This window comes from Biomphalaria glabrata, chromosome 8 (assembly GCF_947242115.1).
Source record: "Biomphalaria glabrata chromosome 8, xgBioGlab47.1, whole genome shotgun sequence".
Classification (NCBI taxonomy): domain Eukaryota; kingdom Metazoa; phylum Mollusca; class Gastropoda; family Planorbidae; genus Biomphalaria; species Biomphalaria glabrata.
The window spans coordinates 4,688,285-4,708,357 of NC_074718.1; the positions used below are offsets into that span (position 1 = coordinate 4,688,285).

Here is a 20,073-nt window from a genome sequence, read left to right on the forward strand (position 1 = left end):
TAATGAATTACAAATACACATAAGTTCAAGACTGTGTCAACTATTTCTGAAGTTGGTACACGATTTTATTTTCATGCAAAATGACAAAAGCAAGATTACAACATGAAAAAATAGATATAAATAAGTTTTTTTTTTTGTTTGTTTTGTTTGGTGGCATGGCAAATCTAAAGTAAGCTACAGGAAAAAAAAAGAGGCCCAAGGATTCCTATGATGATAAAGCCAAAACTGAATATCGCAAATTCTGAGGTTTCCTTTAAAAAAAAAAAAAAAAAAAAGTTTTAAATCCTGGCGATGACTAGCATGAACTTCAAGATTTAAAGGAAGGACGTAATTATCTTTTTTTTTTAAGTAACGTCTGTAATTTATAAGATAAGAAGCCCTTGAGTCCAGCAAGTCCACTGAAATCCAAAAGCTACCCGCATAAGTTGAGAAAGTAAAGTTGATATTTTGTTGTGCTCGCCACATGACAATCTTGTAAATCGTCGGCCTTAGAAACACGAACTTTGATTCATCTGCTTTCACATATCGCAAGCTCTGAAAGTGCCCCCACCCCCCCTTTTTTTTTTCTTTTTTTTTTTACATCCCGGAAGTGGCGAGTCTTGTGTTTACATTTTACTTCTGCTCTTCACTTGAATTAAATCTCCTTAGACTGGTGACGCCAATTCTCTTGTTCCCGCTTTAATCCCTTGCTTTTAAAAAAAAATGGCCGATCCTACAACTCCTGTGTGTGTGTGTGTTTTTTTTTGGTGTTGTTTTTAAAAGAAATCATAAACGGACAACAGTAAGAGAACAGGAGTATTGACATGGAAATGGGGGAAAAAATGAATGTAGATGATTGTAGATTGTATTTACATACAGAACAACAGAACTTAAATCAGTGTTCCTCAAACGTTTTCCTTAACTCTTTCTCTCCGTTATTATGTAACACGTTCTGATAAAATCAACATTGGTATCGTGAGTTGGGAGAGAAAGAGTTAACGGAACATTTTGAGTATTTAGCGGAACGAGAGGCCAAGTGCGCTTGAACTTGGCTTGGCTTGGCTACCTAGAAGGGGGCTCGAGGTTCGACACCCGACTCGGGCAGAGCCTAAAGGCAGCACGGAAAACCAACTCCTTGATACCCCCTTCCCCTCCCCCCTCCACTGGTGCATAAATGAGATTGGACCAAAAGCGCTCTGAGCATGCTATAAGCATGAAAGTAGCGCTATAAGTAGCTATTGCAACTGGCCCCTAAACCAGTAAGCTTCGGGCAGGAGGGGCTCGTTAGCCTTGGTTGGCTACCCATCTAGGAGAAGGAAAACTCTGAATCCAAACCTCCGCTGCCCGGCGGCTATACCCAAACACGGGAAAGACTTCGGGAGACAACCCTGAGGAAAAATCAGGAGCTGGTGACCCTTAGGCAGACTGTGGCACACCGTGCTACAGCCTGGCAGATCCTGCGGCGCTACTGATCCCAAACTGTATTGGATATTCCGTCCCTTTGGTCACATCAGCTGCGCGGAGAGAGGGGGGAACTGCTGTGCGGACGACATCGTTCCGACCATAAACAATGCCCAGGCTTTCATCTCGCTTGCTCTGAGATGAACCATAGTCGTTCTACGACTGAAGGAGGCCAATGAAGTAGCTATAATTATTATTATTATTATTATTTTAGAGAGATTAACGCACGTGGTGTCCTGCTAGCTAATAAAACCAGTCGTTCGCGGAACACCTCTTCAGCCTGGAGGAACACCTGGGTTCCGCATAACACAGTTTGGGAACCACTGACATAAAATGTTTGGATGGAAAGTAGAGCAGGAGACTTAGGGGAGGGGGGGAGTACAATTTATTTTCAAAGCTTGAGCTTTAATAGAAACGCCGCAGGGCTACGTAATAGGCTCTTATTGTGTTCATTGCGTCTTGGGCGATGTTTTTATCCTGCCCAAGTCTTACTTCACGTCATGGTTGACTTGCTAGAAAAAGCGTTTGAGTCTATATAGCTATGCTATGGGTAGGGAAAGTGCCGAGATGCTAATGATATCGTTTCGTCACAATAAGACCCCCATAACCCATTGCGGTGCCTTCTTGGCTCGTGCACCCTTGGTGTCGATCAGTGCACCAGAAAGTGGTCTACAAAATAATTTCAGCATTTTTTTTGTTGTTGGTGCACATGAACAGAAAGCGCCAAATGGGTGTCCGAAATTTATTTGTAAATACATAAATTAATATATTTGATTGACAAATAGTGTCAACGGGTGTCTTTTTTTAATCAACATTTATGGATTAAATTTATCACAAAGACTAAACCTAGATCTAGGTCTATCAGTATGTTGACTTTGTTGACATTTTAAAAATATTTTTGCCGCAGAGATCAATTTAAAAAAAAAAAAAAAAAATTACCCTTACATTTTAAACTTTGTGCCACGAATAAAACTGCATGATATACAGCGAATTCCAGGTATCTTGTTACCTTTACTAATAATAGATCTAAATGGCGACTATTATATGGCTACACTAATTAACCTTGAAGCAAAATTTACAGAATCGAGTATAACAGATCTAAAAGTTATTCTTAAAAATTGTCCATTATTCGGGTTTGGCGTCTATAATTTCAGAATTAAACTTCACACTCGAGTTATTACCCCTTTATTCATCTTTCCTCAATCCAATGGAAACTCTCTTTCTCTTTTTATTTACATCTAATGATCTAATCCTTTGCTTTCGCACAAAACATAAACAAAAAATAATGACGTAATATCATATAATATTAATACATCCTTCCTATTGAAGTTATTATCACACCCTTCCTTTTAAAGTTCTTAATAGTGATATCTACTAGCAGGGCCGGCCCTAGCATTTGCGGGGCCCTATGCGAAACGGATCGCGCGGGGCTTAGTCTGGGTAGGGATAAGCATAATGTCAAAATTATTTTTTTTTAAATTAGAAAATAGGCCTACTTTTGTCTTTTGCAATAAATTTTTATCAAATGAAAGTTCGCAATGCCACTTTTTATTTATTGGCACCTCAAAATGTCAATTTCGTCTATTCTTCAGGAGATTTGAATAAATTCAAAAAAAGTTTAGGACTTTATTGTATATTTTGCCTTTTCATGAGATTTCCTGGAGGCCCTGAAAAATCAGGAGGTCGCGAAAACCCTGTTATTTTATATACGTTATAATTGTTTAATTTAATAATGTACACTTGGAATTAGCGCGGGGCCTATGAAAGCGCGGCGCCCACTGCGACCGGCACTATCTACTAGGAACTTTAACAATTCGTCCACTTCTGGTTGTCTTGACTGAACAAGTTCTCTAGACGTTGGTCTATAACTGTCTGTTTCGTTTGTTCCAACAGTTTGCAGTTCATTGTCTTCATCGGTATCATAGTACCCAGAGATGTCTTCATCGAAACTCTTATTTAAAAAGCGTTGATTTCTTCTGTATGTTTTACCATTGTTTGTCTTTATGATGTAAGATCTGGGTGCTGAATTTTTTTTATGACAACTGCTTTCTGCCATGTTTGACCTAGACGATTTCCCCTCAGAATAATCTTTAGGTAGTCTTGCTTTTGCATCGTATTTCACTTAGCTTTTCATCTGTCGTTCGTTGAGTAATGTCTCTGCATTTTCAGCTACCGATGGTTTCAATAGTTTGTGATCAGTTGGAATGATTCCCTGAGTCAGCAGTTGTGATGGTGAATACGGCAGTCCACTTATCGGAGTATTTCTATACTCGAGCATAGCGAGATATGGATCTTTCCCACTTTTGTATACTCTGAATCCTTTTGCTTTCGCACAAAACATAAACAACCAACAATGACGTAATACCATATAATATTAGCACAGAATCTTCTTCATGCAGTGGAAAATTAAGAATTTTTTGCCTATCTGGAATTCTGGTCAAAGCTCCTGTGCCCAATTAATATAGTTCGGAAGAAACTACAAAAGTCTGGACTGCATATACGGGAAGCTGCTAAAGAAATTAGTACCCTTTCATGCTTTCTGCAAAATGATGAGAAACTGACAAAAACCCAATCCATCGAAAAAGCAAAAGAAGGTAGTGAATACTATGGATTCCCTGTAATCAAAACAACCATATGAAAGACAAGACTTGATGGGAAGTTGAGTTCTAATGTAGGAATGTCAATACAACTGCAATTCAAACGTGTTGCGACAGAAGTGCTGGACAGATTTCATATGGAGATGAAGGGCAGATTCCAAAGGTTGGAAAGAAAATGGATACCTTTGGGTTTCTTCTTCAACCAAGACACCTGTTAGATGAAGACCTGCTTATGACAAACTGTGCTACTTTTCCTGTTTGTATGATGAAATAAATGGAAAATCGCTTCTTCAATGATGTCATTGATGCACGAGAACTTTTCATCAACAAACAGTAATACAATCACCAATAGACATAGTGAGGAAACAGGCTTCATATGGGAATTACGTGTGCTCAGACTTTGCAACCTCCTCCGAATACCGCTAACTCAGGCCACTTCTATTACGTCATGTGAGAGATCATTCTCAAAGCTCAAGCTCATCAAAATGTATCTCAGGAGCACAATGACGCAAGAAAGGCTTGTCATGGTTTTAATGTCATTGAAGTCACAAATACTAGAAAGTATCGATGTAGTTGATGTTATAGATGTCTTTGCTGCACAGAATGCACGACGTGAAGCGATATCAATTTAGATTTGTCACTTGTGCATTATTTAACTAATAAACAACGGTATTATTCATTATAAGAGTCTTGATGATTACTTTTTGTTAAGTTTACTGATATACTGAACCAATTTGATTTGGGGCTTATATATTTTTGCGTACATTATCTCATGTCATATGTCGAATGTCAAAATGCAAAGGGCCCCCAAAGAGGTCAATCCCCCCGGGCCCCCTAATCCCTAGTTACGCCCCTGCCTACACAGTAAACATATCCCACCAAAAGCTAGAGAGATTAGTTATAGACTTATCTTTGGGATGACCCCTATGGTTAGAAGACGGGCAAATGACCGTGAATGTATATTATGCCACCTTGAAAATGCTGATAACGAGAAACACATGTATTTGGAATGTCCATTATTCCTTCAAGTTAGAAGTACTGTAATGGACCTATTGGAAGCAAACTGTGGCAATTATGTAAATGTTAACTTGTCTATTATTTTAAACAAGCTGCCATAACTAAAAAATAAAATGATACATAACTTTAACTTGATTATTGTTTCCGAATACAGGAATCTTGTTTGGGCTAGCTGGCTCAAATGTCTACATAATAATAAGGTGTTTGATCCTAATCACTTGGAATTAACATTTAGAAAAATAATGGACTTTAGGGTAGAGAATTATCTAGTTTGATTTTCATATACCTGTATAATGCTCATGTAGTTTTTCAGAAATAGGGTGTTGGGGGTCAGGGATATCTGATATTGTGTTGATTGTTCTGGAGTAGAGTATACTTGTATCATTTTTCTGTCTTTAGGGGGTTCATTGGTTAGGTAGTATGTATGCCCACAAAAGAGGCAAGATGGCTCATTAAAGAGGCATATAAAGCCCCAAAAAAAGGCAAAGAAAAGAGGCATAAGGCCCAAGGATTCCTATGATGATAAAGCTAAAACTGAATAGCGCAAATTCTGAGGTTTCCTTTAAAAAAAAAAAAAAAAAAAAAAAAAAAGCCCTCAAAAGAGGCACATAAAGCCCCAAATAAAGAGGCCTAAGGCTCAAGGATTCCTATGATGTTAAAGCTAAAGTTGAATAGCGCAAATTCTGAGGTTTCCTAAAAAAAAAAATATTTTGTAGTTAATAATAATGTTTAGGTAAATATGTGTATTTACTTTTATTCCCGGTTAGCTATGGATTCAGTACCAATGTGGTTGCGGTTATGTGTGTGTTAGTGTGTAAGTGTTGGTGCTGTATTTCCTTTTAATTTTGCTTAATTATCCTTTGGTTGTTGATATGCTAATTCTGGTATCATTTTTCTGTCTCTGATGGTTTCAATAGTTATGTAGTATGTCTTTGCTATTAAATAATATTTTCATTACTATTATTATATTTTTGTAAAGTAATTAAGTATAGGTTAATCATGTTTTAAATTTTCTCTTTAATTTGTTATGATTTAATATTTGTGAAGTGTGAGAACTTAAAAATAAAAATTAAATTAAAAAAAAAATAATAAAAAAAAATAATAATAATAAATAAATAAATAAAAAGCCTACTAATGAGGCTGGAGGGCCCAAAAGAGGCATATAAAGCCCAAAAAAGAGTCAAAGAAAAGAGGCTTAAGGCCCAAGGATTCCTATGATGACAAAGCTAAAACTGAATAGCGCAAATTCTGAGGTTTCCTATTAAAAAAAAAAACAAAAATTAAAAATAACGTCAGATAAAAAAAAAAAGCAAGAGTCTTAGAAGACAGTGTTACTCCATGGATAACAATCGAGTTGTCGCCAGAAACAAACCAAAACTTGCAGATCCGTTTCGATGGAATAATGGACAGAAATAGAAAAAAAGTTCAGTCCCTGTCTTTGGATAGTCTATCAACAATAACCGTCACTTGTACGAGCAACGAAATCCATTAATTCTTATCTTCTTATCTTATATAATACAGACGTTACTTCAAAAAAGAAGATGATTACGTCCTACGCGTCATGCATTTAGTCATGCATATTAACCAATGACTTAAATTCTGCCAAGTCACTGGTTTTCCTGGCTAGCTCAGTCAACCCATTCCATGCTCTAATAGCACTAGGGAAGAAGGAGTATTTGTACAAATTTGTCCTAGCATATGGGACGAGGAATGTACCTTTATCTTTGTGTCTTTCAGAGTATTTTATTAAATTTTGTTTTTGTATTTGAAGATTATGGTTCAGTGTTTTACGTATTATTGCTACTTTACTTTTGAGCCTTCTGTCCTGAGAACACGGCTCGGCAATTCTTGGAAATCGTTCGCTATCTAACTGATTCCCATGTTACTAACTTGGAAATAATAAGAATAATTGGAATAAAAAGATATACCACGATTCTGGGGAGCAACGTCCTTAACCCTTAAAGTGCTGAGCTGTTTTACAATGAGTGCATACCAAATGGAATTACAATTCTGAATTTAGAGGCTATTATACCACACGCAGTTTAAGGGTTAAGGATATTGTTGAGTCTCTACCACGTTTCGACTTCTTTAAAAAATAGAAAAAAAAATACTTGTTAAGACCAAAGCTTATCTAAGGTGAAATAACCGCTAATTACTACCATTTATCTGAAAATTACAGGGTTTAGATCCCTTACTGATATATAAAATATAAAATAAAATTTATTAATACGTACTAAATGATAAACTAATTGGTTCATTGAGGGTTGATTCGTGTATTGTCATCGACAATGAATAATTATACAAAATTTTAATTTGATCCGAGAATGGGAAGTGATATAGAAAATAAGGGGGATTAAATCCATATATACATTTACATCTCTCATTAAGTAGCATTTATTAACCTTATTTCAATTTTGAAAAAAAAAATCATTAACCAACAGTTAAATACCTAACTGGTTAGTTGTTGTTTTTTTTATATTGATTCATGTGTTGTCAGGTTCAATGAATAATTGTGCAAAGTTTCAACTTGATCCGAGAATGGGAAATGGGAGAAAAAACATGTTCCAACTTTTTACCAGGATTTCGTGATTTTACCATCACAAAAGAGATACAAGACACCGATAGCAAAGACAAACAGACACAAACACTCTTTTGTTCCCCTGGCAATCAAATCATTAAAAAAGAACAATCTGGTATAAACTTTGTCACATGTAAATTATGAGTGAGTCTGGTGTGAATGTACACTTTGGTTTCTTATAGTTTGTAATGGTTTTTGTTTGGTGTAATGCACAAATTGTAAGACAAATTTCCTTACGGATAATAAAGATTATTATTATGTTTCTTTTTCACTCTTTTTTAGTGTGTAAACATCTCGTCCAGTGATCAAATTGTCTCGCTACAAAGCAGCTAAGTATCCCTGCGATCTATAGAGCAGATAATGTTAAAGTCATCTGCTTCTATGGCCGATGGTTAACGAGGTTGTCATGTGGTCAGCACAACGGTCAACCTCTTTACTTTGCCCAAACTATTTCAAGGTACCCATTTGAGTTGGGCGGACCCAGGGCCGCCCTATAAATCCCGAAATTAAAAATATCTTCATCGGGATTCGAACCCAGGACGCCTCGATTCGGAAGCCAAGCGCCTTACCACTCAGCCTCTACGCCCCTGTGTGCAAGGCAGGGTTACAAGTATATGATGACTATGTGTCAAACCTGCCACAGGACGATGGGGATGGGAGCGGGCAGGGACCATCGATAAGTCCGAACGACAGTCCATCGCGCCGTAAAAAGTCTCAAGGATCTTCTTTTTTAGTTTAAAGCTATTGAGTTTGTATAGAAAAAAAGAGTCGCTGGGCTGTTTTCTTTGTCAGTTCCAAGGTGGTCTTCCCTTGAAAGCTTGTTGTTGATGATAACGCCTAGATATTTATATGCCTTGACTTGAAAGAAAGAAACTTAATAAAACGTTGATGTACAGTAACAGGCTCTTTCACAGTTTAATACTATCAAGTGATTCCCGGGAGCTCCTGGAAAACCCGGAGACCGAGGGAACTCTGCTATGTTAAAATGGTTTAATTTAAACATCTACACCTGAAATTAGAGCGGGACCTATGAAAGTGCGGGGCCCACTGCGTCCGCATAGGTTGCAGTGGTCTATGGTCGGCCCTGCCCCGTTACATACAACTTATAACTTTCTTTCGGCTTCGTAATTCAATATTTAAGTATTTCATACATTTTGGTTGGGCTCCTTTTTCTTTTTTTGTTTTTTGTTATGACTATGACGTCAACTCGTTCTCTCTCCCAAGAGTTATCTTCTCTTGTTCTTCTACTTCCATCCCCAACTCACAACATAATAAAGTTTTACCTAGTCCTAGACTCTACATTTAATTTTTTTTTTTACATTCCTACACCAGTGGTGTAGCTAGGATGGGGAAAGAAGGGGGAGAATTCGAAGATCCCCCTGTGCCCCAACTTGATGCCCCCCTCCCAATAGGTCACCCCCCCCCCGTATCCAAATATGCAGAATTCCTTGCTACGCCCTTTTTATATTCCCCCACTCTGCCGCGACCCCCCCCCCCAACACACACATACACAATAGAAGAGTAGACAATAACAATTCATATTTTCGATGGTCTTAGCCGACCCCTGGCAATTCGTCAATCGACCCCCAAGGGGGTCGGGACCCACAGGTTGAGAACCCCTGATATAACAAGACAAATTATATTTTATACAATGTCCACAAAAGCAAGTTTCGTTCAAAGGAGAAATGTACTCACACAAAAAAAAAAAGTTTAAATACTACTAGAAAAATGGAGGAAAGTTTAATCTTGTACTTTTTGATGTGTCGGCTTGCAGTATATTTATAATTATAAGTAGACATTACAATTCGCACGGGGCTTATCATAAACTCCTGTGACGTCCCGTCCTTCTTTATGTATGTCGGTGATGTGGGGATTTCGATCCCTGGCAAAGCCGGGCTGAGCGCGCTTATAGTATATAAATAATCCTCTAACCACAATGTTATCTCGGAACACGAGAGAGTTCAGAAGGTGAAGACCGCAAAGATAAATCGTTAGAGCGGTAACGCCTTTAAGTTGATAAAAAAAATGAAGCAAACTTAAGATTCAAAGATAAGAGATCATCACTCGGGGAGATAAGCTAGGCAGACAGATAAACACCGCTTTGTGTTGTCGTTGGGTGATTAGCCGAGTACCCTCCCTTAGCGTTAAAAACAAGAAATGTAGAACACTATGTCAATAGCCGTTTATCTTCACTATTCGAACCTTTAAAATGATAGTACGAAACCAAAAGATGTAGCTCTATTATCAGCACGCGTGAAAACTTTTCCGACTGAAGGAATCACAATGAATTTATCATTATTATTATGCTAAAAATGCACTAATATTCATTCTCAGGGTCGAGCTTCGTTTGAGAGAAACAAAATTAATTGCAGTCCCTTAAACAGTGTTTACTGAGGAATTTACTGGTGATGTGGCAGGTCCGCAGCAGTACTGCTCTCTGAAAGGCAACGAGAATCTTCTTAGGGATGTTAAGGGCCTTGAAGTTATCTGTGAGGTCAGTTGTCATTGTCCCCTCAGTGCATACCTGTGACGTGGCAACGTGTTATTGGACTAAACTGCCCACAGTTTGTGACGTTGCTGATCAGTGTTCAGGTCTTCTACAACGACTGGTCTCTTATTCAAGTCACTGCTTCGTGGAGGGCAGACGCTGATCTCAAAAACGGTTCTAACGATTTAGTTTTGTTTGACATGTTTTCGGATGTTCCTTCAGAGTTGAAGATAGTTTACTTCCTAGTCCAAAACTCCCGCAGGACGACGGGGGATGGGAGCGGGCAGGGTTTGAACCCTCGACCGTCGATAAATCCGAACGACAGTCCAGCGCGCAAACCGCACGACCAGGCAGCCATATTATTGAAATTTTCCCAGAAATTTAACATCTGATGTATATCGCTGAGAGAAGAGATACTTGCTCTTTGGGGAAAACTTTAGTTCGACTGGTATACATTTTCAAAGCAACAATAGGCCCCTATATAAATGTAAATTTCGCTACAGACAACATCGAGGTCTAGATCCTACATCGGTTTTAATTTAAAAGGGCTGTCGCTTTCTTGAAAGTCCTGTCGCATTCGCGAATTTCCGAATGAAAGGCTTTATTGATTCGGGAAAAATTTTACGCATTGTCTTCTAAGCCTAGATCTAAATTGTTATCATTGGACTATTAAAAGGTGTACCAGATCTATAGCCTACATTCGTTTAACCAGGATTCTTTCTCGGGGAAAAGGGATAAAAGGGGGGGGGGGCGGGTTTAAACAAATGTTTTTAAAATCTAACATTTATTAGTTTTGAAGAGAAAAACATTCGCTCAATAACTTGTATAAAGGAAGCATTTTTTTTAAAATGTTTTTCTTGTTTCTTTAACAAAGTAAGTTATTGGGGTTTTTGTTATATCGTCTGCGACAGCTACCAGTCATGAATGCGTTTAGTATACGGAACAACATGACAGAAGAGCTCATTAAAAACAGAACTCAGCAAAGGTTTCTTATTTGTGTATGTCTTTAATGTGTAAATAAATTCGTTGTATATACACAACCCACGGGAATGGAAAACCTTGGTCTATAAACAAACAACAAACCATAACAAATAAAACAAAATTAATAACATTCTGTTGCAATACCATAAGAATGCAGTCATTATAATAAGACTCGTCAATAAAACATTGAGATCAATAAATCAATCAAGTTTAAAAAAAAAAAAAACAAACACAGACATGCGTAAGAAAGTAGAAAAACGCAATAAGGACAGCAACAAAAAAAAAACAAGTTTAATAAAAAGTCGAAACAGGAAACATACAATCAAAATAAACATTGTTCCGTCACACGAGACACGTTATTAAAACCAAGGATCCACATTTTGAGAGTTTCCAGTAAGCAACGGTCTGTGCCTCAATGAAATATTCATTCACGAACTGCTTACATTTTTTTTTTCTAGTTCTGCTTTAGTGCTCAAAAGTCATGATTTGTTTTAGCTATTATTGAAATAAAAAAAATAGGTCTACATCTTCTTTTTTTAATTATTTTGTTGGTTGTTTTTTTTTTGTCAGAAATGTATTATCATTCTATCTTGCAGATGGTAAAAAATCTGGCTCATGAAAAAAAAATATCTGCAAACCGCAGTCTGTAGAGAAAGAATATAGCGCGAATTCCTTTTATAGATTTATGCCTCAGCAGTTATGGTAAAAACATTAGACAACAAAAATAGGTTTTTAAAAAAAACCCAGTAAACATTAACACAGAAACATAAATCTGAGTGTATAATCCTACACTGACCTACATATGAAATGTTGGCCTGTCATTGAAGGCATGGGTTTCATGGAAACTTTCATCTTATGTACACAATATTAAAACAACATAAATGACTTGGATAATGATAACAACTAGATCAAATATCATAGAAAAACATAGCATTACATTAAAGCATTGACCTTTTGACCTCTTTTAGATCAGCATTGACTCTTGGCTTAAAAAAAACAACACTGGAGATTGGTAAGTAGCCGAAATGTCAACTTGCTGGCGATATAGTCAAGATCTTATCTTATCTTATAAATTACAAACAAAAAAGAATGCTAGGGATGTGTTGATTAAAAATAGAGCCCAGATATCAACGCTGGCAACATGTTGACCCAAAATATAGCCAAAATGTCGACGCTGGCGATATGTTGGTCCAAATATGAAACAAAGATGTCCAAAAACATTGCAGACTGGTAAGTAGCCATGATATCAGCGCTGGGGATATAGATCTTATCTTATCTTATAAATTACAGACGTTACTTAAAAATTTTGGTAGGGATGTGTTGTTTCAAAATAGAGCCCAGATGTCGACGCTGGGAACATGTAGACCCCAAAATATAGCTAAAATGTCAACCTGGCAATATGGTGGCTCAAAAAAAAAAAAAGCCAAGATGTCAACGCTTGTGATATGTTGGTCCAAAATAGAGTCAAGATCCTAAGACTAGATCCTGGTCATATGTTGGTCTAAAATTTAATCAAGATATCAACGCTTGCAATGTGTTGGGGCCAAGATGAATTGATGAGGCTATTTTAGACAGAATAGCGCCATGATTTCAATGCCTGTGACAACTTGAGCCAATTAAAAAAAGCTGCTGTTTTGGGGGGTGCATAAAGGAGAAAAGAGGGATACAGCCAAAGTTCTATATACAGTTTGGTTCAGATCATAATTGGGCAGAAGTCAAGTAACAAATATTTACATAGGCTAGTATCATCACATTCACCCACACATCTATCATTTCTTCGTTTGGTGACATTCAATAAATACATTTGATATTGTGCGTGCACCTACAGAGAGAGAGAGAGAGAGAGTATAAAAATAAATGCGTCAACAAAATACCTCGTAGCAAAAAATATCTCCCTCTACTATTCTATAGGCGGCATGACTTTATGTACATTATGGCTTCCTGTTATTTGAATTACACATAGACTCCTCCATTAAATCAACACAGACAATCTCCCATTATTTACATCACAGTTCAAACAGAGCTGATATTATATGTGGATCTAGACATCTATATTCCTTCCAATATGACCCAAACACCATTACAGTGGAAATCACGTGAAAGTTGTGGGGTTTTTTTTGTTCGTGGGTACCTATTCCCTTGTCATAACCCCCAGGTTGGCGAGAAGGTGTCATATATTTTTACAGAGCATAAAATAGCACTAGCTATCTCTAGGCGTATGCAGCAGCGTAGCTAGCAAGAAAAGAGGCGAGCTCAACAAGGCCAGAGACCCATCTTGTCTTGCACTTAAACATGATTTTTCTTTTAAATATCAAAATCTGATTATTTTTTTTTTGGGGGGGGGGAAGGATAAAACAGGGGGGTATAAGGATAATTTTGTGCAGAACCCAACCATTCTTTTAAAAATATTTATTTGCAAAGTAAACAGGAAAAAATATTAAATTACCCTTTGAAACCTATTCAGATAATTAATATGGCTAAGGCTACCTACTTTATATTCAGTCTAAGCAATCTAAACTTATTTGAATAGTAGATGTAGATCTAGATCAGAGGCGTGGCGAGGGTTGGTGTCTGTCAACTTATGGTGTTGCTCCCTCCTCAATTATTACTTCCTTAAATATATGTTTCTAGTTTTAAAAAAATGGCTTTACTATTTAAATCATAGACATAAATAAATATAGACTGGCCGATAATAGAGTTTTATGAAACGAAATTTTGTGACTTGCATTTCTGTGTACTTTATTTATGTCTAGGAGTTTTGTTTAATCTCTAAGACTGAAGATCATGCAATTTTTCAATTTTTCAGAATTCGGAAATCCAACAACAATAGATATACATGTTTTCAAGTTACATGAAGTTATTTCCTTTTTCCAGTCTATATTTATGTATGTCTGTGATTTAAATGCAGACGATTGTTGAGCTATCAAGTGTAATGTAAATTCTTATTCTTTACTGCTTGCTTCGACAAAATAAACATAAATGAAAAAAAAAAAGCAGCTAAAAGTTTTAAAGTTTGAATCCTGGTTGGGGATTGTTTAAATTGAAGGATTGAAGCTGTGTTTGATTCCATTAACTTATTTACGATGGTAAGAATAGCTTAATTAGCTTATGATAACGCAACATTCGTAGGTCGTTGCTGTGACCGGATTGACGCCCCTTAACAAAATTTGATAAACAATTACTTGCTATTTTGGGAAACTCGAGATCTAAGTCTCCAACGAAAATGCAAAAAGGAACCTACATGGATAGTGCTTGAGGCTCTGAATCGGCATTTGTAGAAACGTTAAACCTAATTCATTTGTCATTTGGAGTTTGGACTAAGTAATACTCCCTCTTGAAACACTGTTTAAACACAAAGAAATGAGATCTAGATCTTCGCTTATCCTAAAGTAAATTTGTTTCGTAAAAAAAAATATTTAAAAATTGGAATAAACAGAAAAGAAAAAAGGGTAAAAAAAAAAGGGGGGGGGGCTGTGTAGACAGTGATACAACATAAAAGACTTATAGTTATCCTATCGAAAAGAAAATGTATGCTGGGATACCAACAGAAAATTATGTCACAGCCAGGGAGTCTTTGTCAACACAATTTAAACAGGAAATTCCATTACATTTTTTTTTATATAACACTTGCGCCTTTGAAATCGACGCAGTATCGTTGTTAAATTCTTTAACTTTCAATGATGGTGAACTAGGGGAGGTAATCTTGGAACCTTTTCGTAAGATTTAAAATGAGATAATATGTTTAGGCAAGTGATCTTGAAAGGAGCACTCTCCGATTTTATTGGTAAAGAAATAAACCTACATATGAATCATCTAACCCCCCCCCCCTTTTTTTTTTCTCTACCATGCTATGCTTTTTAAAAAATTATCTTAAATATTTAGATTACTTCATGTATAATTCATTCCCATTTATCTAGAAGTAATTTTAATGACATTATGCTAGGCCAGTTAATCGAAGACCATCCTCTACCAAACCCGAATAGGTTTCCACATTTTACTGGAATAATTAACCAGTAGGCCACTACGTACAAAAGCAAGTGTTCTGCTAAATATTGAGAATGTGCGGAGTGTTCCCTTAAAGAAAAAGTTTGGGAACCACTTTGTTAGGCAATATGGTAGCTCTGAAAGAATGAGGAATAGGGTAGGCCCCTATATTATCACTTATCTTGAGCGGGGTGGGTAGGTTGGGGGGGGTACATTTTGATTCTTCTCAGCGTTTTTGTTTTCAAATCCACATACATATCAAACATTACAAATGCATAATAATACTTGCTATTGATACATATTTATAAATAAGTCAACATAGTATAAAAATCAATATTTGTATATCAAAATAAGAATAATCTATTAGGGTGTGACTGGTTTCCATTCAGTACAAGTCCAATATCACAAAGTATGCAAATTTCTTTGACCTTCTTTGAATTTATTAACATCATGTACAACAATATGACTTAATTCAATACATACAGGGGAACATCCAGAAATCGTAACCATACATCATATAGTACACTTTTTATAAATATATAATATGGTAACAATTCATAACTGCTTTCGGCATACTTATGTAAGCCGTACGTCAAGCACTCACCTGAAATAATTAGGATCGTTACTGGTACCCTGTTATACAGTAATATCACAAAATTTAATTCACACATACTCTTGGACATTCAAACACACACAGGCAGCGTTCAACACATACACAAAACACACTCTACCACATACAGCACACGCTATCGAATGTTTAAAACTTGTAATGAAATTCCGGATTTCTGCAGCACCCTCCGGGCGGCGTCCACTATTGGTCCGCTGGTGTACTTGACCGTATCGAGCTCTACTTCCGGAAAGACATCCCAGTAGACACTCAAGGTCTCGTTGAACCAATCAAAGGCTGGACCTGGAAGAAATGTGGTAGGCTTAAAAATTTTCATTTGGTTTATTAAAATACTTTGCTTAATACTTCCATATTCTGTAAAACGGATACGCCAAAATCTTGTTGTTTGTTTGTAAAATGTTTGACATGTTTCGGATGTTCCTTCAGAGCTGAAGATAATTACTTCCTAGTCCAAACCTCCCGCAGGACAACGGGGGATGGGAGCGGGCAGGGTTTGAACCCTGGACCATCGATAAATGTGAACGACAGTCCAGCGCACAAACCGCACGACCAGGCAGACATCCATTTATTTATGTGTTTGTCTTCAGGTATGAAAATCTCTAAAAACACGGTTAGTTGAAATGTTGAAATAGCCTATTTGAAGTCTAGCTAAATGGCACGAAACAATTATTGACTTATCAACCATACAGTTCAGCTTTTAAGTTACCCAGTCGTACACGTTATACTAAAGGGTTGATGTGAATATGTGTAGGCCAGTGCAGATGATATGTCCGCCTCTCTTCCCGCCCAAAATAGTGGGCGAACATCTATCAGCTCACAACTATGTGAATAGAGAAACTATCCACAGCGCTACTAAAACATCAACAGAGATCTAGTCTGGTACAACGGCCTCATCTGGGTCAATATTGATACAGACTGAAACACATTACCGTAGAGTGGACTACTCCGTGGCTGTCATGTAAGCCCCCGGCACGCATTAGCATCTCACTCTTTGAGAAACTTTCATTTGGGATCGCTTCTGAAAGCTTCAGAAATTAAATTACGTTAGTCAATATAGGAGTTTTTTTTGTGTACCAGGAAGGGGGAGGGGAAACTACTAGAAAGATAAGGGTAAAATGTATAGTGATATGATACAAGAATATGTAGGTAATACGTATTCCGTTCTCAGCATACATTAATTAAATATTTGTTAGTCATCATCAGACCAAACAGCGTGGAACTGGGTCGTTGTCAACAGGGATTGCAAGTTTAATTATCCATAAGTGAATGTATGATCATCCTTAATAGTAGGATGCCTTTGTAGGGGTTATGCAGGGCTGCTGTATGGGCTTATGCAAGATTGCTGTATGGGCTTATGAAGGGCTGCTGTGTGGGCTACTGCAAAGCTGCTGTGTGGGCGTATGAAGGGCTGCTGTGTGGGCGTATGAAGGGCCGGTGTGTGGGCGTATGAAGGGCTGCTGTGTGGGCGTATGAAGGGCTGCTGTGTGGGCGTATGAAGGGCTGCTGTGTGGGCGTATGAAGGGCCGCTGTGTTGGGCGTATGAAGGACTGCTGTGTGGGCGTATGAAGGGCTGCTGTGTTGGGCGTATGAAGGGCTGCTGTGTGGGCGTATGAAGGGCTGTTGTGTGGGCGTATGCAGGGCTGCTGTATGGGCTACTGCACGGCTGCTGTATGGGCGTATGAAGGGCTGCTGTGTGGGCGAATGTTGTATGGGCTTATGTAGCGGTTGATGTATGGGCGTATGCAGGTTTGTTGTATGGGCTTATGTAGGGCTGCTGCATGTGCTAATGTTGGGCTGCTTGTATGAGTTTATATAAGGCCACTGTAGGGACTTGCTTAAGTGAGAGGTCTGCTACAGGTGTAGGTACCGAAGCTGCTGTATGTAAGTGCCTAAGAAGGGCGCATAGAGTGGCTGATAAGGGAATCTGAGTGCTGAGTAATTTCAATAAACTATGCATTTAGCTAATACCTATTTTAAATTATTTGATCATTCACAAAGGACGCAAGAGATTTGAAACCAAAAGGATGTACACAATCGAGGACAGACGCTGACGGCGAAAAGAAAATCTAAATCGACCAACTTCGGACAATGGCTATGCGTGCCCTAGTTGTGGCAAAATATGTAGGTCGCCGCTGGGGCTGCGCATCCACGGGAAATACTGCGTTGCTCACTAATCTTCGGACTCGAAGACTAGCCTTATTATTATTTTTCATTATTTAAACCTCGTTTATAGTTGCCCTTTTTTTTTCCACAGAGGCAGCAATATGTGGGCCCACACATACTGAATAGTTTGTGGTCGGACTAAGTGGCTATGTGATAATTAACTTAATGTTGTTTTTTTGTGTGTGTTTTTTTTTGGGTCCGTAATGGGAGTTTTAAAGAAGTACTTATGAACTCGTTGGATACAATTATTTAAAAATAGTAGAAATGAAAAGTCGACTTCTTGATAGTCGCATCAAGATTAGGTTCACCTGGTCTCGTCACCATCCTATGCTGTTGCTTGGCAACACACGCCATTCGTTAGCTTTTGATTGGCTATACAGTCATCATCTTCTGTTGCTTGGCAACACACACCATTCGTTAGCTTTTGATTGGCTATACAGTCATCATCTTCTGTTGCTTGGCAACACACACCATTCGTTAGCTTTTGATTGGCTATACAGTCATCATCTTCTGTTGCTTGGCAACACACACCATTCGTTAGTTTTTGATTGGCTATACAGTCATCATCTTCTGTTGCTTGGCAACACACGCCATTCGTTAGCTTTTGATTGGCTATACAGTCATCATCTTCTGTTGCTTGGCAACACACACCATTCGTTAGCTTTTGATTGGCTATACAGTCATCATCCTCTGTTGCTTGGCAACACACACCATTCGTTAGTTTTTGATTGGCTATACAGTCATCATCTTCTGTTGCTTGGCAACACACGCCATTCGTTAGCTTTTGATTGGCTATACAGTCATCATCTTCTGTTGCTTGGTCACACTCCTTTCTTTAGTTTTTGGTTGGTCATCTATTTAAAGTTGGCAACGTCATTATATACGATTCTTTTGCCAATTTACCGCCTACTTTTAGTTGGCTACCTCACTGCATCAGCATTTATTTTTTGTAAAGTTCCCCTTTCAGGCCATGCAAACTATAGGGTCGATGATATAAAGGTAATCTGTATCTGTGGCCCACGGTTAACGAGGGTGTCATGTGGTCAGCACAACAACCAACCGCCTTTACTTTTCCCCAACTAAAGCCATTACAGTTGTAAAGTTCCCCTTTCAGGCCATGCAATCTATAGGGTCGATGATATAAAGGTCATCCGTATCTGTGGCCCACGGTTAACGAGGGTGTTATGTGGTCAGCACAACGACCAACCGCCTTTCCTTTTCCCCAACTTAAGCCATTACAGTTGGGTGGGCGCCCTAAAAATCCGAAATTCTAAATCCCAGTCTTCACAGAGATTCGAAGCCAAGCGCTAAACCACTCAGCCACCGCGCCAGCACCACGACCAACCGCCTTTACTTTCCCCAACTTAAGTCAGATACCCATTACAGTTGGGTGGACTCAGCGGCGCCCTAAAAATCCGAAATTCCAAATCCCAATCGTCACCGACATTTCAACCCAGGAGCCCCAAGCGTCAAACCACTCAGCCACGGCGCCCCCTACAATAAGTTATGTCTGTCTACATTTATTAGGAGGTTTGTCAGATCTCAAGCATATGGGGCGGCCATTACTTTTTTTTTTTTTTACTCTCCAACTAATGGATTTTTTTTTGGTTACGTCGAGGCGACGACCAACGATTACAAATGCATGAATTGTTTTTAAAGTGGGTTCTTGATGGCGTTAATGGGTAATAAGTCTGGAATGGGGTGATGTGGCGTTTATGTTAAGACAATCAAGTGAGTCCCCTGAGGGGAAAAAAAAAAGACGAGGCTAAATGGTGTGTGTGTGGGGGGGGGGGAGGGAGAGTATTGGGGGAGGGAGGGAGGTTGTAATACCCGTGAGAATGGGCTACTATTTGACATACAAATACTTTTGGCGTTAACCTTGACCTGGTCTAGAGCAGACTCCAAAATAAAAGAGGTATGGGGAATGACGGGAAGAAAGAAGTATATCCGCTTTCGCTTCTCCGTATCGAGTATCGACAGAAGAGCGAAGTGCCTGACTTCATAGCCATTCGAACACACGACTTCACAAGTGGACAGCCCTTCAAACACTAGACACAGGAATCCGTTTTAAAAGATGAATAAATAAGGACGGAATTGGAAAATACTATTTGCTATTGTCAGAACTTTGTTTGGATTTTAAACACTTTGGCATTTTAAAACTTAAAAAAGAAATTGGAATGTTCTATTTTTTTATATA

General features: G+C 38.1%; 1 protein-coding gene across 4 annotated transcripts in view; it reads right to left on the reverse strand.

Annotated features, from left to right (window-relative positions):
• Positions 1 to 11,368: 11,368 nt before the first annotated feature.
• The window catches only part of LOC106053628 (uncharacterized), an 81,619-nt gene continuing 72,914 nt past the window's right edge, over positions 11,369 to 20,073 (reverse strand). For all 4 annotated transcript variants that reach the window (XM_056038107.1, XM_056038105.1, XM_056038106.1 and 1 more), the window contains exon 8: positions 11,369 to 15,995. In XM_056038107.1, the coding sequence (XP_055894082.1) occupies positions 15,832 to 15,995 (164 nt within the window). In that variant the 3' untranslated portion in view covers positions 11,369 to 15,831. The remainder of the gene's footprint in view (positions 15,996 to 20,073) is intronic.